Below are 27,977 nucleotides of genomic sequence, written 5' to 3'. Positions count from 1 at the left end.
ATTCAGGTTGTTGTAATCAACCTTATCATCAAAACGATTCCCTACAATCATAGTTATCAGAACCGAGCAGCTTGGTCACTGGTCACTGGGTCATTAGTTCAACCAATGAGTCACAGGTTCAACCAGTTGACTCGGTCATAATTAAATAATTATATAAAATTTAATTTTTTATATCAAATTAACTTATTTTCTAATTCATTAAATAATTAGTATCTATTACATATTTAAATATATATTAAAAAATATTAATATTAATAGATGTTATATAATTATCAATAACAAAAATATGTCATTGATTAATAAAAAATTTTTGCTTATCTTTTTTAATTTATAGATATTTAACAAAGTTTAATTTTTATATATAATTAAAAAATAATTCATTTTTAAAAAAGTAAGTATAAAATAAAAAATAAATTAAATTAATATAAACACTATTCATTAGAATAAAAAGATAAAAAAAATATCTTAAATTTACATGACTAAAAGAATTAATACACAAACTATTAATTAGGATATGTCTAATAGTTAGTAATATATTTATTAAAAGACACTATATAATGTAAAAAGAAAACGTGTCCCTTATATATTTTGAATTTTTGAAATTGAGTGATGCTGACTTCAGCGGTCTGGTTCGAGTTTCGGTTTAGATCGAATTTGACCAGATTTTTCAAATTTGACCGGTTCATTTATTTGTTTGGTTAAAATGTTCACTTGGACCGGTTTAAGGTCTGGTTTACTGATTTTTCGGTCGAACCGGCTGGTCTGATCCGAATTTGATAACTATGCCTACTTTCCTAGAAGTTATGTATATTCTGTCCTAGAGAGTTTTCAAGCATCCTTTCTCTTCATCAAAGTGATCAATCAATTCTCTCAACAGGGCATGAGAGAGATTCATTTCTGGGACATGTGCCAAGGCACCAAATTCTATTTTTTCCACTATATCTTTTTTTTCTTGAATCATATCCCTATACACCGTTGCCATTATCTTTGTTTGGCATCTGCAATAATGAGTTTTCTACAAGTTTTGAAACAGATTGTGAGGATATATTTATAATAGAAAATAGATATTATTCGAATGAAAGCGGATAAATATATTTAATGTGCTTACGTTATAGTGCGGCTTCTCCTTCATTGTTGCCATTGTCTTGTTCTGTTTTGCTGTAAAGAAAAAGTTTGGTCAATACTTCACTCAATACACCAATAAACACAAGCATGTATATCTTAATGAAGTCAATTAAAAGCCATCAAACAAAGCAAAAGGAAGCCACCGAACCGAATAAAATTCATTTGGTCAAATTTAAAAATATCCACAAAATTTATTCCAAAGCCATAGTTATACTACTGTAAAAATTCAATCATCAGTATTTCAAGAATGCCACCGAACAAAACAATGTTCATGTCAAGAATAAATCGTTTTCAACTTTTAATCATCAAGAATAGTATTTCTCCATGCAAAAGAAGTACTAAACAGTATAACAACCAATTTCAAAGCGCTAGTTACACTGTCTACTGAACTGAATGAAAACAACAATAAATTTCATTCAAAACCCTAATTATACTGTAGAAATGCATTCACAATAGTTTGATCTACTAAAAAAAGAAAATAAATTCAATACACCTAAAATGCAACTAGGAGAAACGCGATATTACAAGATTTCAAATGAACAGTAATTTTTCTCATACCTTTTATAGTCTGTGATACTGTTTTCGTTCTTTTTTTGTTGTTTCTTACTAAATTTTTTTGCGATTCTACTGCAATAGTGGTTTTTACAGAGAACGTGACTGAAATTTGAATAATTTTGAGAGAGATTCGAAGAGACGAAATGGTTTTATGTGTGTTAAAGAAGAAGGAACGTTTTTTCATAATGAAACACGAATGAAGTAGTCATTTCGTTTGTATGTGGTGCGTGAAAGTCACGTTTTTTTAATGAGACCGAAAGCGCATTAATTATTTTAAATTTAGGCCAACTTGATTAGATGATTTACATGGAGGGCCGTTTATAATAATAAACCCTGGTGGGCATAATTCGAGCGGTTTTGCTGTTTTGAGACATTTCATTTCAAAACCCTTTCACTGCAGAGCCACCGTCAGCGACAGATGCAATTGCCTGCTGCAGCGGCGCGTGCGCCCACATGGTTTTACACTTGCCGCCTTCTCGATGAAAAGCTCTCTGACCTCCACCGCTGCTCAAACCTCAACACCGTGAAGCAAATCCAAGCTCAAGTCCTCAAACACGACGTCCACCAAGACCCTTACATCGCACCGAAACTCGTCGCCGCGTTCTCCGTCTCCCGCCACCTCCCTCCGCCGTCAACGCATTCAACCTCGTAACCAACCCCAACGCCCACCTCTACAACACTCTCTCAGAGCTCAGGCCCAAAACAAGGCTCACCCTTCCGTCGCATTTGAAACCTTCTTCCAGATATAAAGGAACGATGTTTTTTCAGATAGCTTCACATACACGTGTCTGTTGAAAGCTTTTGATGGTTATAACAGTTTTGGATGATGCAGATGATCCACGCACATGTGGTGAAGTTTGGGTTTTTTGGGAGTGATATATTTGTGCCGAACTCGTTGATAGATTTGTATTGTAAATGTGGGGGTGCTAGAATTGATGCCGCAATTTGGTTGTTTTTGGAGATGGAGGAACGGGATGTGGTGTCTTGGAACTCTGTGATTGGTGGGTTGGTGAGAGGTGGTGAGTTTGAGAAAGCCTGCAAGGTGTTTGATGAAACGCTTGAGAGGGATGTAGTTAGTTGGAACATCATGTTGGATATGTATGCTAAGGCTGAGGAGATGGGGAAGGTGCTTGAGATGTTTGAGGGAATACCTGAGAGGAATGTCGTGTCATGGGCGACGATGGTTTGGGGCTACTGTAGAGTTGGGGATATGAATATATCAAGGATGTTGTTTGATAAGTGTCCTGGGAAGAACTTGGTGATTTGGACCACTATGATATCTGGGATGCTGAGAAGGGGCTTGTTAATGAGGCAATAAAGTTGTATGATAAGATGGAGGGAGTTGGGATGAGGGTTGATGATGGGTTTCTGATAAGTATTTTGACTGCATGTGCCGAGTCTGGAATGGCCGTGTTAGGGAAAAGAATTCATGCTTCTGTTGAGAGGCGGAGGTTTAGATGTAGCACTAAGGTGTTGAACGCATTCATCGATATGTATGCGAAGTGTGGTTGTGTGGATGTTGCCCTTGGTGTCTTTAGTAGGATTGAAAAGAAAGATTTGGTGCCTTGGAATTCCATAATTCAAGGGTTAGACATGCATGAATGTGGTGAGAAAGCACTTGAGCTTTTCACTAGGATGGTACATGAGAGTTTTGAACCGGACAAATATACGTTCATTGGCCTTTTATGTGCTTGCACCCATGCAGGCCTTGTCAATGAGGGCATATTACTTCTATTGAATGGAGAAAGTGCATGGGATTGTTCCTCAAGTTGAGCACTATGGTTGTATGATTGATCTTCTTGGTTGAGGGGGACACCTGGAGGAAGCTTTTCAGCTTGTGCGCAACATGCCTATGGAGCCAAATGAAATAGTCTTGGGAACTCTTTTGGGGGCTTGTCGAATGCATAATGATGTAGATCTTGCAAACGCTGTGTGCGAACACTTGTTTGAGTTGGCACCATTGGATCCTGGAAATTTCAACCTTTTGTCAAACATTTATGCTCAAGCAGGGGATTGGGTGAATGTTGCTAGTGTAAAGTGGCAAATGAAGAACACAGGAAGCCAAAAGCCTTCTGGAGCTAGTTCGATTGAGGTAGAAGAGGAAGTGCATGAATTTACAGCATTTGATCAGTCACACCCTAAATCAGATGATATATATATATAGAATGATTGACAGATTGATAAAGGACATTAACCAGGTCTGGAAAATCAAACGGAGGTAGTCCATAGCTCAAGAAAAGAAAATATGACTGTCACAAAATAGTCCATTTTAACATTCCATATATGTAAACTAGATTTGATCTCGATATGAGCAGTATGTGTTTATTGATCAGCTTAGAGTACATATTTTCTCTGTCATCCGTGAAACAGTTTTAACATTTTCGTACTCTTAATTCCTTATTGCCGTTTGAACATGGTTTATATGTAATTTTCTCTCCATTGGCTATATCTTCACAAAAACCTTTTAGCCTTCGGTTTGTTTCAGTTTAATACTACTAGACCTAATCCTAGTTTCAGCTGTTGCTTGGAGTTTTATATATCTCTGCATATTTTTTTTTTAAATCTTCAATTCACATTTACGGGATATTTTTCTAACTATTGTTGTGTATTTCTTCTTATGTTAATATATTTATTGTTGATCATCAACAGGAGCAACCTCTTTCCTTTTCACTGAGTACAAGCATGTGGGAATCTTCATGGTGGCTTTTGCCATCTTGATATTCCTCTTCCTTGGCTCTATGTAAGGATTCAACACAAGCCACCAGCCTTGCACCTATGATGAAACCAAGATGTGTAAACCAGCTCTAGCCACTGCCCTTTTCAGCACTATTTCATTCTTGCTCGGTGGCATCACGTCGCTAGTCTCCGGTTTCCTTGGAATGAAAATCGCTACTTATGCAAATGCGAGAACCACTTTGGAGGTGAGGAAGGGTGTTGGAAAGGCTTTCATCACTGCATTTAGATCTGGTGCAATTATGGGATTTCTCCTTGTTGCAAATGGTCTATTGGTTCTTTACATTGCTATCAACGTTTTCAAGGTCTACTATGGCGATGACTGGGAAGGTCTTTTTGAGGCCATAACTGGTTATGGTCTTCGTGGGTCTTCTATGGCTCTCTTAGGCAGAGTTGGTGGAGGTATCTACACTAAGGCTGCTGATGTTGGTGCTGATCTTGTTGGCAAGGTTGAAAGGAACATTCCCGAGGATGACCCAAGAAATCCTACTGTAAGAGAGATCTCCCTGAGCTAGATTTTATTTTTAAGGTATTTTCAATAATTTTCCTGTATATCCGACTCTGAGTCAATCATGTTGTAACCAGGTGATTGCGGATAATGTGGGTGATAATGTTGGGGATATTGCTGATATGGGATCTGATCTCTTCGGTTCATATGCTGAGTCATACTGTGCTTCCCTTGTTGTTGCTTCCATCTCCTCTTTTGGGGTGAACCATGAGTTGATTGCTATGATGTACCCTCTCATTGTCAGCTCTGTGGGTATCATAGTCTGTTTACTTACCACCTTATTTGCAACTGACTCTTTTGAGATAAAGGCTGTGAAGGAAATTGAGCCGGCATTGAAAAAACAACTCATTATTTCCACTGCTTTAATATTTCCACTGCTTTAATGACCATTGAGATTGCAATTGTTAGTTGGATTGCACTACCATCTTCTTTCACTATCTTCAATTTTGGATTCCAGAAAGATGTCAAGAACTGGTATGTTTTACAATTCTCCATTAGCAAAATAATTAATGGTACATTGCCTATTTGGAACTAATGAAATTGCTTTCTGTTTGCAGGCAACTATTTTTATGTGTTGCTGTTGGTCTTTGGGCAGGGATTATTATTGGATTTGTAACCGAGTACAATACCAGCAATGCATATAGGTAAGCAGTTTTAGGATATATTTTGCACTTTCACATGTTCTCATTTTTAGATGTTACCTTATTTTTTCCCTACCTGCTTTTGCAGCCCTGTGCAAGATATTGCAGATTCCTGCAGGACTGGTGCTACCACTGATGTTATCTTTGGGCTTGCCTTGGGATACAAGTCTGTCATTATCCCAATTTTTGCTATTGCCGCTAGTATTTTTGTTAGCTTCAGCTTTGCTGCCATGTATGGTATTGCTGTTGCAGCACTTGGGATGCTGAGTACCATAGCCACTGGATTGGCCATTGATGCTTAAGGTCCAATTAGTGACAATGCTGGAGGTATTGCTGAGATGGCTGGCATGAGCCACAGAATTAGGGAGAGAACAGATGCCCTTGAAGCCGCTGGAACACAACTGCTGCTATTGGAAAGGTTTGGATTTTTTGACAGTCTGATATCTTGATTTTATGGAAACACCACATTTCCAGATAGGTGCGTGACAATTTGTTATTCTTTTTCAGGGATTTGCAATTGGTTCTGCTGCACTTGTGCCTCTGGCTCTCTTTGGTGCCTTTGTGAGCCGTGCTGCTATCACAACTATTGACATGTTGACTCCAAAGGTTTTCATTGGTTTGCTTGTTGGTGCAATGCTTCCATATTGGTTTTCTTCCATGACCATGAAGAGTGTGGGAAGTGATGCACTAAAGATGGTTGAGGAAGTGCGCAGGCAATTCAATACCATTCCTGGCCTGATGGAGGGAACTGCCAAGCCTGACTACGCCACATGCGTTAAGATCTCCACCGATGCTTCCATTAAAGAAATGATCCCGCCTGGCGCCCTTGTCATGCTTACACCCCTCATTGTCGGTATCTTCTTTGGAGTAGAAACACCTTTTGGTGTAATCTCTGGTGTCTGGTGTACAAGTAATATTTTAGTTTAGTGTACATATTTTATTGCATGCTCAATATTCAAGTAACCGATTGTTTTACTTTGGCTCTATCAACAATCTTCTGGGTTCTCCTTTTTACTGGAGGCATTTCTCTAGTCCCTGACTGGCACATGCCAAGAAGTAAAGGAGTTTACTGTGGAGTTGGGCTATATATATAAATTGATGTGAAAGGTTTAATGAGTATGGTCTAATGTGTAAATGAATTATTTGGATGTCATAGGCTGGTGCATCTGAGCATGCGAGAAGCCTTGGGCCAAAGGGGTCAGATTGTCACAAGGCAGCTGTGATTGGAGACTCTATTGGGGACTCACTGAAGCACATATCTGGACCCTCACTCAACATTCTCATCAAACTTATGGCCGTTGAGTCCCTTGTCTTTGCTCCCTTCTTTGCCACCCATGGTGGCCTCCTTTTCAAGATCTAAACTTTGTTTTCATACACACACAAGACAATGATAAGACAAGTGCAAAGAGCATCGTCCATCAATTCACCCATAACAAGGAAGAAAACCCATCCTCATTCTACTATTTTTTTCTTCTCCCCCTACCCTTCCCTCCCCAATAAAAAACAATATAATTTTAATTTCGTCGGTAGTTTTTCAGATACTTAATTAGGTTGAATCTGCAGAAAAAAGTTTTCCTTGTAAAGAGGAGGTTGATGATGATGACTATGATGGTGTTGATGATGATGATATTTTAGAATAGTCTCTTCTTGCTATTGTTCCGGCTTCCTACGTTGTTTTGAATTGTTAAATTGGCTAATGGCTATATACCTATTTACTTACCCATTTTTATTTTCTCAGTGTTACATTATGATTGTTATTCATAGTTTTTCATACGCAAGGATGGTCAGCTCAAACTAAAATGATATGGACCTATACCGAAATACACCCACACGGACCACGAGGCACGTTTTTAACTTGGTACAATTTGCATTGAGTTTTATGTTTTATTTTATCTATTTACTATTTGAGAGTTAAAAAGTTTAAATTCATAACTTTATTTAATGAGCAGGAGTTAGGTGTTTAGTTACTTAAATTATCTGGGGATCATTGGCCTCAGGGTTTCAGTGTAAAATTCAGATGTCACAGAGTCACAAAGAACTAAGGTGAGAAAATTGAATTCTTTATCGGAGTTAAAAGACTCCTTTTCAGATGGGGTGTAGTGAAATTTAGAAAGAGTCCTGAGGGAGCCAATGAACTATTTGTACAATGTGTATAATGGGTTATTGAGTTACAAAATAAACATCTCCTATACTATCTAGAATAACCATCCAAGTATTAGGAATAATAAACATCTTCCCAAAAACTTAAATTGATTTTGGGGTTTACCAAGGATCAAATTCTTAACTTTTCGGATCTAGAGCTCTAATACCATGTCATGATACCACTTATCTCAAAAGCTTCAATTGATAGGAAAAGGTAACACTAATGGTTATATCTCTAATACTCCCTAATACTCCTTAAACTTTTATTATGCACATTGTACAAATATTCTTTTGGCTCCTACCTCACGGCGTTGTTAATTAACCGTATTTGTCTCGAAAAAAATTCTACATGTACATTAAACTTGACTTCAAATTATACTCTCTATTTAAGATAAAATGAAGGACACTCAGTACAATGCATGAAATAAAAATTCTTTGATTGCGGTGATGTCATTTTAATATTTTTTTGGTTGGGTTTGTGGGTGATGGGTCATGGTACTGCATTGCATTGCATCGGGACAAGGACAAGTAGTCATAATTCATAAATATAAACACCGAATTTTTATTTATCTTTTATTTATCTTTTGTGTGTCATTAAGTCTTACAAATTATGCTGCATTATGACTGGCTTAATTCTGAGATTAATTTATTTGTCTTAGTTTAAGGTGGATATATGAGTTTTTAAATATGGTGATATGGTGAAAAAAATTTATTTTTGATTTACTATCTTATTTTCCCATATACAACTCCTGAACTATACTTTTGTTGTACAGTGCATCCTGCATAGGTTTTTGTTGCATTGAATGGTGCATTTCAATAATTTCTGCTGTTACTGGTTTTAGATCTAAAATTGTGGTTGATGATTGCTGAATTATTGCTTGATTCTGGCAAGATTGAAAGCTTATTTGGTTGTTAGCGATGATTGAACCATCTTAGAGCTTTTCCTTCCATAACTTGAATCATTGAATGATTAGCTATGCTCCAGTGCTGTTCTGTACTCTATATTCTGTACTCTATATTCTGTATTTTTGGTGTTGATTGAATCATTGAATGATTAGTTAACTGCTGGTTTTTTTTAGTTAATTTTTGGAAAAAAATTGTTAATCTTTGTTAAAATTGTGTTGAAATTTTGCTAAAATTGTGATCAGCTGAAAATTATGTTGAAAATTTTGTTAAAAGTTTTTCGGAGTTTCTATTTGTTCATTATGATCAATCTTTTGTTAGAGAAGAAATAAATTTGTCATCTTTGTTTTTAATGAAGAAATAGATGAATTGAATTAACTGAATAAACTCAATTAACCAGATAAGTAGATGATCAAATATTTATTATTGATTTGGTTAATCCAATGAATTTTTTTTTTGTTTCTTGTGACTATCTTAAATTTCATATAATATAAATTTTATACTTATATAAGTTTTGACCTTTAATATTTGGTTTTTTATATTTGACTCGTGTTGTATTTAAATGTGATTATGAGATTTTAATTGGAATTATACTTTTAATTTGTATATATATAAGATTTATATCAGAATATATTTATATTTTTGTATATTTATTTATAATTTGATGTTATTTTATTATAATTCAGTTATTTCAGTTGAACAACGGTTGAACCAGTTGAACTTCTAAACCGATGAACCAGTAGCTCGAGCGGTTTGATGATCGGAAGTGATCTTACTCTGCACTTCCCTTCAACTGCCACCCACGCGGTTCGGTCCGGTCCGGTTTTCACCGAATTTGACCGGTTCTCACTGGTTCATTCCAGATTTGACCGGTTCGTATCGGATCGGTGTGAGGTTCGGTTCACCGGTTTTTCGGTCGAACCGGTCGGTCCGGTCCGATTTTGACAACTATGATTAATGAAGTGTGGAAAGTTGTATTTGTTTGCCTATAAAAGCATGAACGAGATAAAAGAAATATACACTTAGCAATAAAAAGCAAATACTTCCTCTCTCTCTTTCTTATATAAAGCATTTCTTTATTTTCTTTCTTCATATACTATTAATATAATATTAATATATTATCTTTATAGTAGTATAATAGTATTGGTAAATACTAATAATATTATTTTCTATTTATATTTTTATTTTATTACTTCTTCCTTATTTATTTTACAACAAGAAAATTATTAATTCATTTTTTTTCTTGACAAAGAATTATATGATCTATAAGAATTTTGTTTAATCGAATTTCACCTAACCAGCAAGGGAAATTATTTCCCAACGATAAAGTAAAATAAACAATGTACTACTTAATATTAAATTGATATTTCAGCTTAGTTAACGATAGGTATCCGGATTTTGCATTGCTCATTTACAGTGATACTTAATTGTTAATTATTATAGGATAGATCAACAATTTACATGGTGAATTCACTATATTATAAAATAGGAAGCGGTTTTAGTATTTTCTGTAGGGAAGCGGAACTTTGTTGTTCCGTTCAATATAGCCACTAAGATATACTATAAATTATTCATATGGTGGAAATACAAGAACGTCTTTATTGGGTGGAAACAATGAGAAGGAAACTCAAGGATATCACGCAACTGGTTAAAATTTTTTTTAAGTATGTTAATACATTTCTCACAATTTTACACTAAAAACTTCTTTAATATCATCATTATAATATTTATGTCATAATATGTAATTTAAAAACCAAAATTGAAGTAATATAATTTTAAAATTTAACATTTTAAAAAAGAAAGCGGCGAAAAAAATTTGATTATTAGTGAAAAATAAACATCAATCTTAACAGTACCTCACTTGGTTAATATAAATAGCCTGTTAAGTCAGAATAAATCCAAAGAAAATGTCAATTTCAGAAAATATAGTAAGAAATTTTAGTCTTTAATAATTTGGACTTCTTTCGGGTATATAGTAAAAAAATTTAGGCGACAAAAGATATGAAATTATATGCAACTAGATTTAGATCCATGTAAAATTAAAATAAATTAATTTATATATATAAAAAATTATTTAATAAAAAACTTAAAAAATTAATATTAAATTTATGGTAAAGTATACTTTTTGTTTTTAAAGTTTGACAAAAGTTTTAAAAATATCGGTAAGTTTTATTTTGTTTCAAATAATGTTCTGAAAACCGGTTCGATTGGCCGGTCGAACCGGTCGAACCGAAAACCGCTGTTATAATAAATACGATTCGGACAGATAGTAAACCGCCAATTTTAAAAACCGGAGTTGAACCGCCGAACCGGCCGGGAACCGGTCGGTCGAACCGAACCGGGACCTGGCCGGTTTTTTAAATTTAGGCAAAACGCTGCGTTTTGCATGCTGAAAGGGCCAAAACCAAAAGAGAACACTAGTCACCCACTCCTCTCCTCTCGAGCCTCAGCCTCCACTCTCACCTCTCACGTCTCCAGTCTGACTCACCTCGAGCTTCCGGCGCAACTTCCGTCGAGCCACCGCCGCCGTCACAACTTCCGTTGTGCTAACGTCAGCTAGCTCTATTCGCTCGCAGCCACGAAGTCAGCCTTCGAAAATCGCAGCCACCGCAGGGGAGGAGGGAGCCTCTGATGCGTCGCCGCCGTGCCTCCATCGCTGCCAATCCATCACCGCCGCTGCTAGGGTTTGTTGGAGCTGCGCAAAGCCATCGTCGTCGCTGTCACGTGAGGAAGGAAGCGAGAGAGACCGAAGCTGCGAGAGAGACCGCCGCTGCTAGGGTTTGTTGTTCTGATTTCCTCACTATTGTTGCGATCTGCTACTTTCTTTGCAATTGTCTCTAAGCGTACTTGATTTTCTGGATTTAGAGTTATTTTTTATTGAATTTCTGGATTTGAATTTTGAATTCGTGCTTGATCTGCAATTTCTGTTTAATTCTTCTTATTGTTGTTGTGGTTGAAGTTCAAAATTGAAATCTGACTCTTCTTCTTCGTCAATTTCATATTCTGGATTTGTTGATTTGTGAACTGATCTTGTGAAGTTGAATTTGTGATCTGTTGTTGGATTTGTAGCTAAATTGCTTGTTGAATCTGAATTTGCATCGATTTTGGCCTCTCTTTTTTCTTGAATTTCTGTTGATGTTGCTGCGAGTCTTGTTCTGTTGATAGCTGAGATTTGGTTGCCGGTGTTGCCTTAGTCTAGCTTTAATCTCTTCCCACTCAATTTTCCAGCAGCAATTTCGAATGTTTCCAAATTGGCAAATGGATTGAGCGCCTTCCATAACTGAAACCATCTTAGAGCTTTCCCTTTCAAACCTCTTTCCACCTCTATGAATCTCTGCTCCTCAGGTGTCCATCCATAACCATCTTTCCCATTGAATATTGGAAATGTATTTTCAGATTGTTGAGTTATTTGTTTTCCCATGAAAAATGGAAGAAACCTCTCAGCGAGAGCACCAATGTTAGAACTCCTTCTATGAATTAGGGAGAGAAACTCCAAATTGAACCAAGTTCAATATCAATTCATTAATTCCTTTAAGCTTTAATACATTGATAAAAGTCTCTTATCTATATTCTTAAAAGACTAAGTAATTCTATTGGGCATAACTAGTACCCTTCCTAATATTAAATAGTAACATGTAGTGGCCACATGAATATCAGAAGTATGCAAAATCAGCAGAGGATGCTGTTGCTGATGTTCTCAGAACAGGTGTTTTATTTGCCATTTTCATTTCAAGTGGATAAATGGTTAACTGAATTAAATTTTTGTGCTGTTTAATAAGGCAAGGGATTATGAATATAAATGAATGTGATAAAACTGTGAATATGAATAAATATGATTGATGACAAACTTGGATGTTGGCATTTTATGTTTAGTTGGTTGTTTTTGTTATTTGACTTGAGTTTGTATTTGAATGAGATCATAATATTTTGGTTTTATTTTGGATGATATTTTAAAGTTTATATTAAACTATAATTATGTTTTAATGTATTTATTTATATTTTAATTATTATTTTATTATAAAACGGTTTTTTCGGTTCAACCACAATCGAACCGGTTGAACCTATGAACCAGTAACGAGAACGGTTTGATGACCGGTTCGGTTTTCAGAACCTTGCACGAGAGAGAAATGGATCAGATTATTATACTATCAAAAAATGTAGTAGACGGAGGAGTTAGCATGATGCTTAACATTGCATGGGAGTTATGAAGTGGCGCCTCATAGTGGTCACACGTGTCAAACCCTTCTATATATATTTTTTTTAAAAAAAACCGATATCAGTCTTGATTGTGAATTTCGGTGCTTCCATAATCCATACATACAACATGCTACTGATAAGAGTTATATAGAAAAAAGAACGAACCGCATCAACAACAAGAAGGAGGAGGAGGAGGAGAAGAAGAAGAAACGGCGTCATATAGATACGTAGATGTTATGGCTACAAAGCTAGAGTATCTGTCTTCCATTGCAGAGGACGTTCTTAAGAGATGTGCACAGTAATATATTCTTCCTTACCAATACATTTGTTATCAAAATTCAACTTCATATATCATATCATTGAAAAATGCTACACATACACTTGCATTCGAGGAATTGTTTACAAGAATTTGTTGATGAAATGACACGGCCACACATGTGGAATATTACTTTGTTTGTCATCTTTATCTATATATGAATTTTCTTCTTCGGGGAAATGATACTATTTGTATCCAATTTAATATTTGCCCATTGAAGATTGATAAATGGATGTGACATTACATCACTGAAATGTTCGTTTATTTGACCAAATTCCAATTTTTGCTTAATAATATAATTGGAGTTTTAATTGTTATGCACTAACACTATCATCCAATTGTATAGTTATATGAATTTGGATAATCATTTACGTAGTTAATTTAAAATCAAAACATAATGAATGTATAATATTAAAATCAAATTTTACTTATATTTAATGCAAAACTGTTTTTCGTAGTTAATAACATAATGCAAAACTGTTTTACACGGTATCAAAATCAGATTTTACTTATATTTAATGAATGTTAATTTAATTTTGATACACTATTTGTAATTGGATGACATTGTATAATATTTAGTTACTGCTACTGTTGTTTTTAATTAGGAAACTGGAAATTCCAGTAGAGGGATTGGTGGAAGAATTTGAATCAGGATGGAACCCAGATGAGGGAGACTACTGCAAAAAATTAGTGGAATTTTGCAGTAGCAAGACTCTATGTCAAAAAATGTGCCAGGATAGCATACAGGAAAAGATCAACGATGGCTCATTTAGCAGGTTGACCTATGATATGATGCTTGCTTGGGAGAGACCTAGATACTATGATGAAGACGGCACGGTATACATGCAAATTATTGTCTTACTCTTACATTTCTAAATTTACAGTTATTTGAATTGGGGTTAATTTATACTATACTAAGTTTTGAAACATGAATGCATTTTATTCAAATCAGGACTTTGGTGAATATGTCAATTTGAATATTTGGTGATGATTTCTTGAAGATTAGCTTGCATCTTAGTTTTCTTTATGAAAAACAATATCGAATGCTGAAATTCAATCTTAGTTTCTCTAACTTGACAAAATTTGCCTATTGGTGGAATTTACTTGACATTGATCTTTCTTTCATCACATTCATGAAGATATAAGTTATTTTCTATTAGTTCCATTACTTCGCATCTCAAAGGAAGTACTTTACTGGGGAAATCAAATTTTCCCCTTTTCGAACTTATGGCAGCAAAGCATTCGTGCTGGTTTGAGATGATAAGTTATAGCTTCATCTTCAATGTTGATCAAAGAGTCTTTCTAAAACATTTAAAATTGAAGTTCTAATGAGCCTTTGGCATTTAGTTTTGTTCCTAAATATTTTGTAATGCAGAGAAATATGAATATATGATAAATGAAATTTTGCATGGTAATCAAAGTAAGCTTGCTTTTAGTAACTGCATAGTTTGAAATCATGTCATGCAACATTAGCCTATGATCTTGTGATTAAAAAAATGGTCTAAACAAAGATATGGTCTGGCTTGATCTCAATTTCAGCTTTGTCCCCTATTATATATATGAGATGTGAACTATAGTTTTGCTTTTTGCCATCCCCTGTAATTTAATCAGATTAGAGGATAATGTTAGCATTTTGAGGTTTTCAGGAATCTGTAGCAAAGGAGCACGAAGAAAGGATAGCTCGAAAAGCCACTCAAGAACAGGAAGATATCCCTCTTTTTTATTCAGACATCATGCCTCTACTTGTAAGAGTGTTTCCTTCTCATTTTTCATGGTACTACAGAACATAGATGTTTTTTACTTCCTTTCTTTGTTGTTTCAATTGTGAGGTTGAATTCCAGCCATGAGAAGCTCGTCTTCTTGATGCAATAGTCAGTTGAATATTCTGTTTAGAACATGGACCAGATTTGTTTAGTACATAGGAACATTTATGATTATAGGTTTCTGATTGTACTTGATGCATTTTCTTTTCCAGGTTACTAATGAGGCCAGTGTTGGAGAAGATGCATTTGTGTGGATGGGATCACAATTTCCTTTAGTAGCAGATGTTGCAAATGGAAGGTTTACTTTTGAAACTCTAACAGCACCAACAGGGCTCCGACTACACCATCCGGCATACGATATATTCTTAAAAAATATGGACAAGTAGGTGACTACCTTGGTATATATAGTATATGAACATTTGGCATAGAAGTTTCTAGTGGACATATAAATGATTTGATAGTTGTAGTCTATTGATTTGTAAAGATATTTGGAGTTTTGAAAACATACTTATTGTCTGGGATTCCCGATTCCTCAGGTGCATACAGCATTTGCAGAATCAGACAAAGCCAAATGGTGTGGAACTGGCCGATGACGAATACATATTACATGTCGAAGGAACAGCAAGCTCCCAGAGAGTCGTTCGCCACGTTGGGACGACAAGTTGGCCTGGTCTGCAGTTTGGTTTATCTGACTATTCATTCCAATATTAAAACGGAAATCTTAGTAAATTAATCCGTTCATGTTGCTTTGATTTTAATTGACAGGTAGGCTAACTCTGACCAACTATGCTCTTTACTTCGAGGCCTCGGGAATAATAAATTACGAAGATGCTATAAAAATGGACCTCTCCAAGGATGTCGAGCAGAGTGTAAAACCAGCTGCCACAGGTCCCTGGGGAGCTCAACTTTTTGACAAGGCCATAATCTATGAATCATCTGATTTGTAAGTGCATCAACATAATCCTTTGGAGATATTCTTGTTGAAAAGGAAAATGCTTACATATTATGCATGAGACATTGTCATCTGGCATCTTGTCCACCTTTGGATGGGTTGCGAGTCGGCATAGTGTGTCGAAGTTGATATGTACACATAACTAATCTTCACTTATGTCATTGATATGAAGAAATTTCTTCTGAATTTTCTAGATCAGAGGAGATTGTACTAGAGTTTCCAGAACTCACAAGTTCCACGAGGCGCGAACATTGGCTAGCACTGATAAGGGAAATAATGTTTCTCCACCAGTTTTTATCGAAGTACAATATCAATGGTCCAATCCAAGCATGGGAGATTCATGCAAGGACAATATTGGGAATCATAAGGCTTCATGCAGCCAGAGAAATGCTAAGAATATCACCACCTGTCCCAACGAAGTTCCTAATATTCTCCTTATACCACGAGCTGCCAAAGGGAGATTATGTTCTCGAAGAATTCGCGGATAGCCTCAAGAAGGTCAATAGCGGACACTCATGTAGCGCAAGCTCAATCCTTAGAATTATGAACATGTATAGGTCCATACCTTCTGATGAAATAGTAGAGAAGCCAAGTCAAGAAGTTGAAAGTAGCGCCAGTGCTTTAGAAGATAGTCCTTCCTTGAAGACAGCTATCAAACAATCAAGGGAGGAAGAAAATGAAGTTCTCATCGCGAAAGCTATGACTGAAGAATTAAAGGATGATGGTGTCATCGACAGCGTTATGGTTCTTACAGTAAGTATCCTCAACTATACATATATGTTTTGGAGTTGAAAGCATTGTTTACTCTGATTTAATTTTATTTTATAGGAACTATTAAAACCACTCAAACATGTAGTCCCATGGGTTCAAGGAATCTTCGCTTGGGAAAGGCCAATAAATACTGTTGCTGTTCTTGTTCTATCTCTCATAATCACTTATATGTAAGTTTTCTCACCCTTGTTCTTCACTCTTATGCATCTTTGCTTGTATACCCTTCAAAATGTTAGGTACTTAAATATTTTCCTTGACCATGTGTAAATACTCTATATAGGACAGTGTCGATTTATACTTCATTCATTATTAGATGAGACATGAGTCGCAGGGTATCTCATACGCAATAAGTACCCATAACATTTTTTCTTTGGTGCCTACTTACGTAAAAATGTATTCATGTAAAAATTATATATGAGAATTATTCGATACTTTGATATGTTTGACTAAAGTATTTAACATAGAACATGTCCACATCTTAACTATCATCTTCACGTGAAGATGCCACCTTTTTCTTTTCGCATACAGAAAGGATTTAACATGATGTAGACCTTGCAGGGAGTGGGTTGGTAAGGCAATCGCGTGTTTCTTGATATGGGTGATAGTAAAGATGTTTTGTTCGGATTCGATGCCTTCTTCCGAACTCATGGGCTACATATCAAACCCACTGGTCTGAGTTACAAAGGGCAGTTTTTGCCTTTTACAGGGATACAAAGTATCCTTGAAATTCAAGAAGCTCCAGAAGAATATAAGGAGATCCAACAGTTACTCCTCAGTGCTTGCTGTGATAGTCATGATCAATTCAACCACCCTGCTCCTTTATGGAAAAATCCAGAATTTTATGTTCGACTCCCCTTCAAAAAGAATGAAGACATCAACCCTACAAAGGCCACTCATTCAGGCATGTCAAGCATTCTATGTTGAAAAAAGAGTCGAGCAAAATAGAGGAAAAAAGAGGCTTGTCATTGATTATAAGCCACTTAATGTCTTCTTACAAGACGACAAGTTTCCTCTACCAAGAATCTCAGTTATTACACAGAGATTAAGTGGAGCAAAAATATTCAGCAAGTTTGACTTGAAAACTGGATTTTGGCAAATTGGGCTCCATCCTGAAGATAGGTATAAAACAGCGTTCTGTATACCTGAAGCCCAATACCAATGGACGGTAATGCCATTTGGACTCAAAGTAGCCCCCTCTCTCTTCCAAAAAAGCAATGACCAAAATCTTTGAGCCCATACTACATTCCACACTAATCTACATTAATGACATCTTACTGTTTTCAAAAGACAGTGAAGCCCATAAGGCACTTCTGGCCCAATTCACTCAGATCATCAAAGACCAGGGAATCATGCTATCAGCAAAAAAGAGCTCTATTGCTAAGATAAAAATTGAATTCCTTGGGATGATTTTCGAAAATGGATTTTTCCAACCAGGGGATCACCTCGCCAAAGAGTTAATCCATTTTCCTGATGAAAACTTGACAGTCAAACAAGTCCAACAATTCTTGGGAATCGTCAACTACATCAGAGACTTTATCCTAGATGTGATCAGACACACCAGCCAGCTGTCAAAACTCCTAAAAAAGAAGCTCCCACCATGGGGACCTGAGCAATTCACAGCTGTCAAAATCCTGAAGAAGATAGCACAAGACCCCACCTTTAAAGATTCCCAGCACAGGAAAAAGAATATTGCAAACAGATGTTACTGATGAATTCTGGGGAGTTGTGCTACTTGAAGAGATTGATGGGACGAGACACTATTGCGCGCATGCTAGTGGACAGTTCAAAGAATCTGAAAAACATTACCATGCCACTTACAAAGAGATTCTTGCTGTTAAAAGGGGAATAGAGAAATTCAATTTCCATCTCAGTGCTTATCATTTCACTGTAGAAATGGATAACACATCTTTCCCATTAATGTTAGAAATCAAGAAAAAAATTCTGCCAGACTCTCAATTGCTAAGATGGAAGGACTGGTTCTCTCGCTATAAATTCGAGGTAAGACACATCAAAGGACACCAAAACACACTTGCTGATTTCCTATCCAGGCCAACCAAAGAACCACTCCCAAACCAGTAGAATTACTCCTCAAACCAATCCATTACATTTGCACCATGAGCACCTACAACCCTTCATACACCATTCCATTTCCTGATTGTCCACTTCACAATAACCCATACAGAAGAAAAATTGGTCATTTTCCCTTCAAAGCAAGACCCCAGACAGCATTTCAAATAGTCTGTCTAGCCAGACAAACTTTGTTCTACTGGCTACACCAGCTCCTTACCATAACCCAAATACATCTAAATTCGAAGTACTTTGACGTGGATACCCCTTTTTGCACTATACCAATAATCCAAGGACCTATACCAGAGGAAATGATGTGGTATATCTGGGTTCTGTCCTCTCTATATCCATGTGCCATCATAATACCACTCTTCCCTGTATATCACATCCTGTGTAACCGCATTGAAGCCCAGTCTCATCTAGTCCGATTATTTGCTATGTATGCACCACTTGGGGCATGGAGAGGAATGTTATATAACATGATCGAGCAACACCAATTATGGGATAAACCCTCCAAGACAAAGTGGAAATTCTGTTGTTTTGTCACCCTTCAGAGAGATTATTTTACTGGATGTAAAGCACATACTGAGAAAGTACATACCATGAACAAGGTCGATATTGTTGGATATTCTACCATATGGCCCACAGATGAAAAGACAGTCCTAAATGCCTTGGCTAAATACCTTTGTCAACTTTGGCAGCCTGGACTATATGGTGAAAAAGATGTAGTTGAAGGACTCCCATTTCAATCAGATGTTCCACCGATAACTCTCCAAGAGTTTTAGTCCAGATTTATAACTTCAGGGATAATCAACCAATTTGGACAATACTCCTTTTATGCTCCAACAGACCAGCCCAGTACGTCCACACAAGTTCCAGGCAGGAATTCTGAAGAAGATCTGAATTCTGAAGATCCAGGTGGAAGAGTTTATGCCTTACCACCAAGCCCAACTAGAATTGATGCAGGAATACCCGATGATGCTGAAGGCCCAAAATCAGACCCATACCTGCAACATGCCCAAGATCCAAATGAAGGATACACTGAAGATCCGTTTCTCTACCTACAAGACCCGGATACAGATTTCAGAGCTGTCAATTTAGCTTCTGACTCATCCTCTTAAAGAGGCAAGCTCAGAGCATACTTTTATGGCACTGGACTGAGGAAGAAGGAAATAGCACTAGCTAAGCTTTCAGAGAGAGAAAGAGAATTCAGAACATTTTGAGAGATAGGAAAAGTGGATATATTACAATGTTTCTTGAGATCTGATTACAATTGGGGTGAGCACCTCCTTATATAGAGGTCTCTAGATAGACGTGAAATCTAAACAATCCTATCATACATTACCAACTGGAGGATAAGGATAAGCCTTATCTTTTTTGGCGTTTTCTAAGTATGTGACTAAGGTCACTTTATTTCAGCACACTCATAATTATACATAGTAGGAACAACAGTGTTCTAATAAAGAGACGGTTTGAAATAGTCTTCTGGAAGGGTCCCATCACCATCTGAAAAGGATGAGTCAGAAGCTAAATTGACAGCTCTGAAATCTGTATCCGAGTCTTGTAGGTAGAGAAACGGATCTTCAGTGTATCCTTCATTTGGATCTTGGGCATCTTGCAGGTATGGGTCATATGGGTCTGATTTTGGGCCTTCAGCATCATCGGGTATTCCTGCATCAATTCTAGTTGGGCTTGGTGGTAAGGCATAAACTCTTCCACCTGGATCTTCAGAATTCAGATCTTCTTCAGAATTTCTGCTTGGAACTTGTGTGGACGTACTGGGCTGGTCTGTTGGAGCATAAAAGGAGTATTGTCCAAATTGGTTGATTATCGGACTGAAACTCTTGGAGAGTTATCGGTGGAACATCTGATTGAAATGTGAGTCCTTCAACTACATCTTTTTCACCATATAGTCCAGGCTGCCAAATTTGACAAAGGTATTTAGTCAAGGCATTTAGGACTGTCTTTTCATCTGTGGGCCATATGGTAGAATATCCAACAATATCGACCTTGTTCATGGTATGTGCTTTCTCAGTATGTGCTTTACATCCAGTAAAATAATCTCTCTGAAGGGTGACAAAACAACAGAATTTTCGCTTTGTCTTGGAGGGTTTATCCCATAATTGGTGTTGCTCGATCATGTTATATAACATTCCTCTCCATGCCCCAAGTGGTGCATACATAGCAAATAACCGGACTAGATGAGACTGGACTTCAGTGCGGTTACACAGGATGTGATATACAGGGAAGAGTGGTATTATGATGGCACATGGATATAGAGAGGACAGAGCCCAGATATACCACATCATTTTCTCTGGTATAGGTCCTTGGATTATTGGTATAGTGCAAAAAGGGGTATCCACGTCAAAGTACTTCGGATTTGGATGTATTTGGGTTATGGTAAGGAGCTGGTGTAACCAGTAGAACAAAGTTTGTCTGGCTAGACAGACTATTTGAAATGCTGTCTGGGGTCTTGCTTTGAAGGAAAAAGGACCAATTTTTCTTCTGTATGAGTTATTGTGAAGTGGACAATCAGGAAATGGAATGGTGTATGAAGGGTTGTAGGAACTCATGGTGCAAATGTAATGGATTGGTTTGAGGAGTAATTCTACTGGTTTGGGAGTGGTTCTTTGGTTGGCCTGGATAGGAAATCAGCAAGTGTGTTTTGGTGTCCTTTGATGTGTCTTACCTCGAATTTATAGCGAGAGAACCAGTCCTTCCATCTTAGCAATTGAGAGTCTGGCAGAATTTTTTTCTTGATTTCTAACATTGATAGGAAAGAGGTGTTATCCATTTCTACAGTGAAATGATAAGCACTGAGGTGGAAATTGAATTTCTCTATTCCCCTTTTGACAGCAAGAATCTCTTTGTAAGTGGCATGGTAATGTTTTTCAGATTCTTTGAACTGTCCACTAGCATGCGCGCAATAGTGTCTCGTCCCATCAATCTCTTCAAGTAGCACAGCTCCCCAGAATTCATCAGTAGCATCTGTCTGCAATATTCTTTTTCCTGTGCTGGGAATCTTTAAAGGTGGGGTCTTGTGCTATCTTCTTCAGGGTTTTGACAGCTGTGGATTGCTCAGGTCCCCATGGTGGGGCTTATTTTTTAGGAGTTTTGACAGCTGGCTGGTGTGTCTGGTCACATCTGGGATAAAGTCTCTGATGTAGTTGACGATATTCAAGAATTGTTGGACTTATTTGACTGTCAAGTTTTCATCAGGAAAATGGATTAACTCTTTGGCGAGGTGATCCCCTGGTTGGAAAAATCCATTTTCGAAAATCATCCCAAGAAATTCAATTTTTGTCTTAGCAATAGAGCTCTTTTTTGCTGATAGCATGATTCCCTGGTCTTTGATGATCTGAGTGAATTGGGCCAAAAGTGCCTTGTGGGCTTCACTGTCTTTTGAGAACAGTAAGATGTCATCAATGTAGATTAGTGTGGAATGTAGTATGGGCTCAAAGATTTTGGTCATTGCTTTTTGGAAGAGAGAGGGGGCTATTTTGAGTCCAAATGGCATTACCGTCCATTGGTATTGGAATTCAGGCATACAGAACGCTGTTTTATACCTATCTTCAGGATGGAGCCCAATTTGCCAAAATCCAATTTTCAAGTCAAACTTGCTGAATATTTTTGCTCCACTTAATCTCTGTGTAATAACTGAGATTCTTGGTAGAGGAAACTTGTCGTCTTGTAAGAAGACATTAAGTGGCTTATAATCAATGACAAGCCTCTTTTTTCCTCTATTTTGCTCGGCTCTTTTTTCAACATAGAATGCTTGACATGTCCAGTTGGAGTTGGTTGGTTCAATGAGTCCTTGAACAAGAAGGGCTGCACATTCAGCTCTTGCCAACTTAAGATCTTCAGAGTTCATCCCTGAATGAGTGGCCTTTGTAGGGTTGATGTCTTCATTCTTTTTGAAGGGGAGTCGAACATAAAATTCTGGATTTTTCCATAAAGGAGCAGGGTGGTTGAATTGATCATGACTATCACAGCAAGCATTGAGGAGTAACTGTTGGATCTCCTTATATTCTTCTGGAGCTTCTTGAATTTCGAGGATACTTTGTATCCCTGTAAAAGGCAAAAACTGCCCTTTGTAACTCAGACCAGTGGGTTTGATATGTAGCCCATGAGTTCGGAAGAAGGCATCGAATCCGAACAAAACGTCTTTGTCTGGGAGATAACTTCCCAGTACTCTAAGCCAAGTGGTCTGGCCTGCAAATATCTCCAATCCAACTGGTTTTTTGGAGATGAGATTGATGGTGAAGACTTCACTGTTAGCTACTGCGAATTTCTTGGAAAAAGGTGTCCACATTTCTTTTGGTAAGACATGTGGTTTTACGACAGTAGCACAAGATCCAGTGTCCATTAATGCAACAGCCTTTATTGGTTTATCAAAATGAGGTCTAGGAGTACCATCAATCTGTTTTACTCATAAAGATCCGAGATACCCAAGTTCTTCTTCTGGCATACTCGTTCCTTTAGGAATTCTTGTGGTGATGGAAGCAATGGATGATATGGTAAAGATAGACCTTTTTGGTGGGAGGTCTTCTTCTGAACCATTCTCTTCTGAGTCAGAGTCTTAAAAAACGTATTCAGTTTCATCATCTTTGCTTCTTTGTTCTTCAAGTACTGACTCTAGATCTTCCTCATCACCAATGGAGGCAGCATCCATTAAAGACTGGAGCATTTTTATCTCCTTTTTTGTCTTGTGAGGACATGACTTAGCAAAGTGTCCTTGTTTTCCACAGATGAAGCATTTGTTCGACTTGGTATAGGGTTTCTTCCTTTTGAAGTAACGATACTTTTGCTTGCTTCTTCTCCTTCTGAATGCTTTCTGATGAAATGTATTGGTTGGTGATCGCCAATGCGTCTTTTTCTTTGGCTTGCATTCACACATACTTGACTCTTTGCACTTAATTTTCAAATGGGATTTGCTGCATGCTCTTTTGAGTTTGCTTGAGTTTTTGTTAAGCTGTTTGAACATTTGTTGTTGTTCACACAACTTGTCCAAGGCAGCTAGGACTAACTGGTATATTTCTCCAATAGTAGTGGTAGCCACTTCTTTGCGAAGAGTCATCATCATTCGCTGTATTTCAGGCTGAAGCTCATCTGGCAAGGATGCTATAAAGACTTGCTTAAGTGGCGGATTATTATTTCCTCCAAGAGGATAATATTTAGCAGCCATCTTTTTGTAGTGTTTTTTCAAGTCTTTTCTGTTGAGTGAACAGCACTTCATCTCAAAGTATTCTTGAGAATTTTTTTTTTGGATAATTGCAATGTCTCCTAGAAATTCTTGATGTATTATTCCCAGAAACTGTGAAGAGGTACCATTGATGAGCTGGAGTCTTTCATACTCAGAAAGGTTAGTTGCCCATTTTCGGAGATTGCCAGTCATCCGATTTATGAAATCTGCAAGGACTTGTCTGCTTGTGAGATTTGGGTTGGCCATGGTCTGAATCCAAACACTAAATTCATTCAACCTTTCTCTGTACCTTGCTGGTGGGACATCATCAAAAGTGAACCATTTGTTGGGAGTTTTAACTTCAATTGGGCTTATATGATCGTGATTAGCTGAAGTTTCTGGTTCATCCCTTTCAGAAGTTATCTCTTCCTCCTCTTCTTCTATAGGGTTGACCATGGCTATTGCTGAAAGATCTGTTTCATAATCTCCTTCAGACTCCTCATCTTCTTGTTCACTGGTCTCAGTGGTCTCATCTTCTGATTATTCAGTAATCTCTTCACTGGGTGATTGAGTATCCAGAGTAAAGGTATAAATTGATCGTCCTGGAGCTGGCGACCCTTCTTTGATGCCCTTATTTTTTATAGGGACATTGGGAGATGTCTCGTCTCTAAAAAAGTTTCCTGATTTCCAAGGAGGATGAGGTCTAGATTGGAGGGATGGCTGAGGTTGTTGTGGCTTAGGCAGGGACGAATGATGCCGTCCTTGGGGAGAAATGGATCTTTTAGTGTTTGCTTGCCTGGCCAAATGGTAGGTGGATTTGAAGATGGAGTCATAGTCTGGGGTTTCTGGTGGTGAACATGTGGAAGGAAATAAGATAGGTGAATATGAGGGATATGGTTTGGCATACATAGATAATGGGTCTATGGACAGCGTTTGGGGTATAGTTGTTTTGCTTTTGTCCATCTCAATTTGTCGAAGTTGAGCCTTGATTTGATCCAATTCTCTGTTCTTCTTTTGGAATTCTGGGCCAAAGTAGCGATTGTCAATGTAGGCCTTGAGTTCTTGATCAAGTTGAAAAGCTTGTGCAGAAAGTCGATCTTTGAGTTCAGCCACTTGTTCTGCCATAGAACTTAATTGTACTGAGAGACCCTCAGTTTTCTCTACAAAAGTATCAAGAGTGTGATCTATCCGGAGCAATACTTTATTTTGGCTGACTGCATTATCTGTATGCCAATTGAGCACTTCCTCTTGAGGAGTTGTTGCTTGATGTCCATGTGGAGTGATTCCTTGAGGTATCACATAGGGTCTCTTAGTGATTTTCTTTTCATCAGTTTGGGTTACTAAAGGTGGGAATTCTTCCTCATAAGATCTGAGGGTGGCGATACATGGGATTGTATCGACTGGCTGAAAAGGATAATCTGCGAAGCTTTTCCTAGACAGTTTCGTCCTCTTGATCATTGGTTTCTTTCTGAGCATTGGAGCTGATTCAGCATCATCAGGAGGCTCAGGTCTTTTAAAGGAGCATGGGGCTTGTAACAACTTCTTCTTCTTTTTCCTGTTCCTCCGTCTTCTAGCATAATCTTCATCATCAGTGTCACTCCATTGATCAGCACAGTCACAGTCAGAATCGCACATAGAGGGATCAACATCCCAAATGAAGTGGCCATTTATGTGAGAGACGTAAACAGGTTTTCCGTTCTCATAGAAATGCACTGGTGGATCATTTTGATCATGAGTTGTTTGCACCTGAACAGGAGAGATCATATTGATCCTTCTGAAGGATGATCTTCGCAGTGAAATTTGTTTGGTCATTCCAGGTTTCTGAAAAACAGTGGTCACCGTACCATCACTGTTATGAGTAATAGTTGGAGGTGCTGTAGTATGAACATCAACCTGTTCTTTTGGGAAAGCTTTCTCATAATCAGTAATCCATTCCAACGGAATGATAGAAGAAAGTTCTTCAGTAGTGATCATCCTTGGAATATTTACTATTGCAGGTCCTCCAGCACTGTCTGTGAACATGAATAATGCCTCTCCAGTAGTGTTTGGGAGATTAAGATCAAGAGCATGATCTTGGACTCTATAGAGGACTTGGTGATGTAAGGTGGCCTGTTCAGCATTAGAGTCTTGAATTACTCCTACCAACTGTATTTGGATTTTTAGCCTTTGACTTATCGTAGGATCTGATAATCTCATGGTGAAATTAGGAGCTATAGTAAGAATGACACTTCCATTTGAGAGTGTTGTTACTAATGCTCCGATCAAGGCATGTTGATATTCTTTGAAAGTAGTATCTAAAAGAGCAACTTTGGCTGTTACCGGAAGAGATCTCCTTCCATGAAGGGTAAGAATGAGCCTGACAGCCCCTAGATGCATATGAGTGTAGCCTTGGTTTTGGTAGTTTTGGATGAGTTCTTGTGGGATTTCTAAGGTTATGTATTGTTCAGCAGTAGTGGCTTTTAAACCACACTGTTGGAGATTAGAGGACTGGATGACTTCTTTAGGAGGAGGAGAAGGGTTTCTATGGATGAGATGGCGAATAGAAGTGAGGGTTGATTTCTTTTGTCTGTGGTAGAAAGAGTAAGGACTTATGAGAGGGTACTCAGTGGCCGGGGTTCGAGAGTCTTCTGGAACATGAGTGAATTCTACCAACTGATCAATCTTATTTCCAAGAGTTTTCTTTAAACTGGAGGGTAATCAGTCTATGCTCAGAGGGGTAGAGTGATGTATAGGTTGAGAAGAACTTGATGAGTCTGTGAGATTCATGATTATGTTTAGTGTGTGTTTTTTATAAATATATATTATTTAATTTATTTTTAATATATATTTTATATTTTAATTTATATTTAAATAAGTGACTAATTTAGTAATTAATCTTTTATGCATATGATTGATTTTTTGCGTATATTTAGTCAGGTTAGAAATATTAGACCCAGTAATGGTTTGGATTCCATTCTAGCAAAGTTTGGGTGTTAGTGTGTAGTTGCATTGTTTACCTCAACACCCAAAATTAAGATCCTCAATTATTTCTGGTGCAGGTGCCATTAATAAATGTAGGAAATGGAACTGAGTTAATAATAAGCAATCTCAGACTCTTCCATGGGAAGTAAGGGATCCGCATATCTGCGGTGTTTATCCGAATTCGATCTGAAAATTGCGGATATGGATCCGATCCGCAAAGCTTTCGGATCAGATCGGATTGCGGATTTTGTGTTGGTATCCGCATATCCGATCCGCATATCCGCGCATCCGCAAAATTAAATGAAGGTTGTGGTAGGCTTAGAGAAGGGGGGTTGAATCTATGCCTTCCTTTTTAGTTGCTGTTATTACCCTTTTTAAACAAATTTGCAATTCTGATTGTTTGAACTCAGCAGCGAAAATTTATGAGACAATTTATTTTTGTCTCATGAATATCAGAAAATAGAACACAGCAGAGAAGAGACAAGCTAACACCAGCATGTATCCTGGTTCGGTTGCCTTGTGCTATGCAACCTACATTCAGTCTCCTCCACAACTATGGAAGAATTTCACTATAGTTAACAGTATTACATACACCAATAACACATGATTGACCCAATCCTTTCACACTCAAGTTCTAACCTAACTTGACATTGGCTATGCTAATACCTAACTATTCACTCTTAGTGCTAACCCAACTAAGAAAGGGATACCTCACAGGTACAAGATACAAGACATAAACACACCTAAAGAAATATGAAAATGACTCTAGGCTTTTCTCTCAAGTGTTTCACTCAGCCTTTTTCCACTCATGGCTTTTACTTGAGCTTTCTCACAATGCCTTTTTTCACAAAAAATTACAGAAAGATAAACTTAGAAAAGTACATTACATTCAGAAAAACATGAAGGAGATTGACTTCATCAACAGCCTCTTTGCTATGTGAAAAACCAGCTTCGCAAATCACTGATTTAGTTCTTCAGTATTGGCCGAATGCTTCTTTGATAGAAAGCATTATCCAAGTAGAGGAACTTCACAGGGAGTACTTCACAGAACTCAACTCTCAAACTCTGGTTTTCTCTCCTTGCTTTCTGAATGAACATCAAGCTTCTTTTATCTCTTTGCATGTTGCTTGGTTCTTCTTCCAAGGTCAACACCTTGAGCCT

At 37.3% G+C, this 27,977-nt stretch overlaps 2 protein-coding genes and 1 pseudogene across 13 annotated transcripts in view; all 3 read left to right on the top strand.

Moving 5' to 3' along the window:
- Window positions 1-3,012: 3,012 nt before the first annotated feature.
- Window positions 3,013-3,453, top strand: LOC114925764 (pentatricopeptide repeat-containing protein At3g29230-like). The gene has a single exon (XM_029294873.1). The coding sequence runs from the start codon at window positions 3,013-3,015 to the stop codon at window positions 3,451-3,453; it is 441 nt and encodes a 146-aa protein (XP_029150706.1).
- A 73-nt stretch (window positions 3,454-3,526) lies between these two features.
- On the top strand, window positions 3,527-7,291 carry LOC112769581 (pyrophosphate-energized vacuolar membrane proton pump-like; annotated as a pseudogene).
- Window positions 7,292-10,993: 3,702 nt separating this feature from the next.
- The window catches only part of LOC112769186 (uncharacterized), a 32,221-nt gene continuing 15,237 nt past the window's right edge, over window positions 10,994-27,977 (top strand). For 4 of the 12 annotated variants that reach the window (XM_072223982.1, XM_072223981.1, XM_025813631.3 and 1 more), the window contains exons 1-9: window positions 10,994-11,385; window positions 12,956-13,102; window positions 13,726-13,957; window positions 14,767-14,865; window positions 15,096-15,265; window positions 15,420-15,553; window positions 15,649-15,826; window positions 16,030-16,588; window positions 16,664-16,776. In XM_072223982.1, coding sequence (XP_072080083.1) covers window positions 13,041-13,102; window positions 13,726-13,957; window positions 14,767-14,865; window positions 15,096-15,265; window positions 15,420-15,553; window positions 15,649-15,826; window positions 16,030-16,588; window positions 16,664-16,776 — 1,547 coding nt within the window. In that variant the 5' untranslated portion in view covers window positions 10,994-11,385; window positions 12,956-13,040. Of the gene's footprint in view, window positions 11,386-12,715; window positions 13,103-13,725; window positions 13,958-14,766; window positions 14,866-15,095; window positions 15,266-15,419; window positions 15,554-15,648; window positions 15,827-16,029; window positions 16,589-16,663; window positions 16,777-17,155; window positions 17,818-26,893; window positions 27,443-27,977 lie in introns of those variants that run through there. The other 8 variants (XM_072223984.1, XM_072223985.1, XM_072223986.1 and 5 more) reach the window with 6 other exon arrangements.

The sequence above is a fragment of the Arachis hypogaea genome, chromosome 18, assembly GCF_003086295.3.
Source record: "Arachis hypogaea cultivar Tifrunner chromosome 18, arahy.Tifrunner.gnm2.J5K5, whole genome shotgun sequence".
NCBI classification, from domain to species: domain Eukaryota; kingdom Viridiplantae; phylum Streptophyta; class Magnoliopsida; order Fabales; family Fabaceae; genus Arachis; species Arachis hypogaea.
This window is presented reverse-complemented; position numbering and strand designations above follow the sequence as displayed.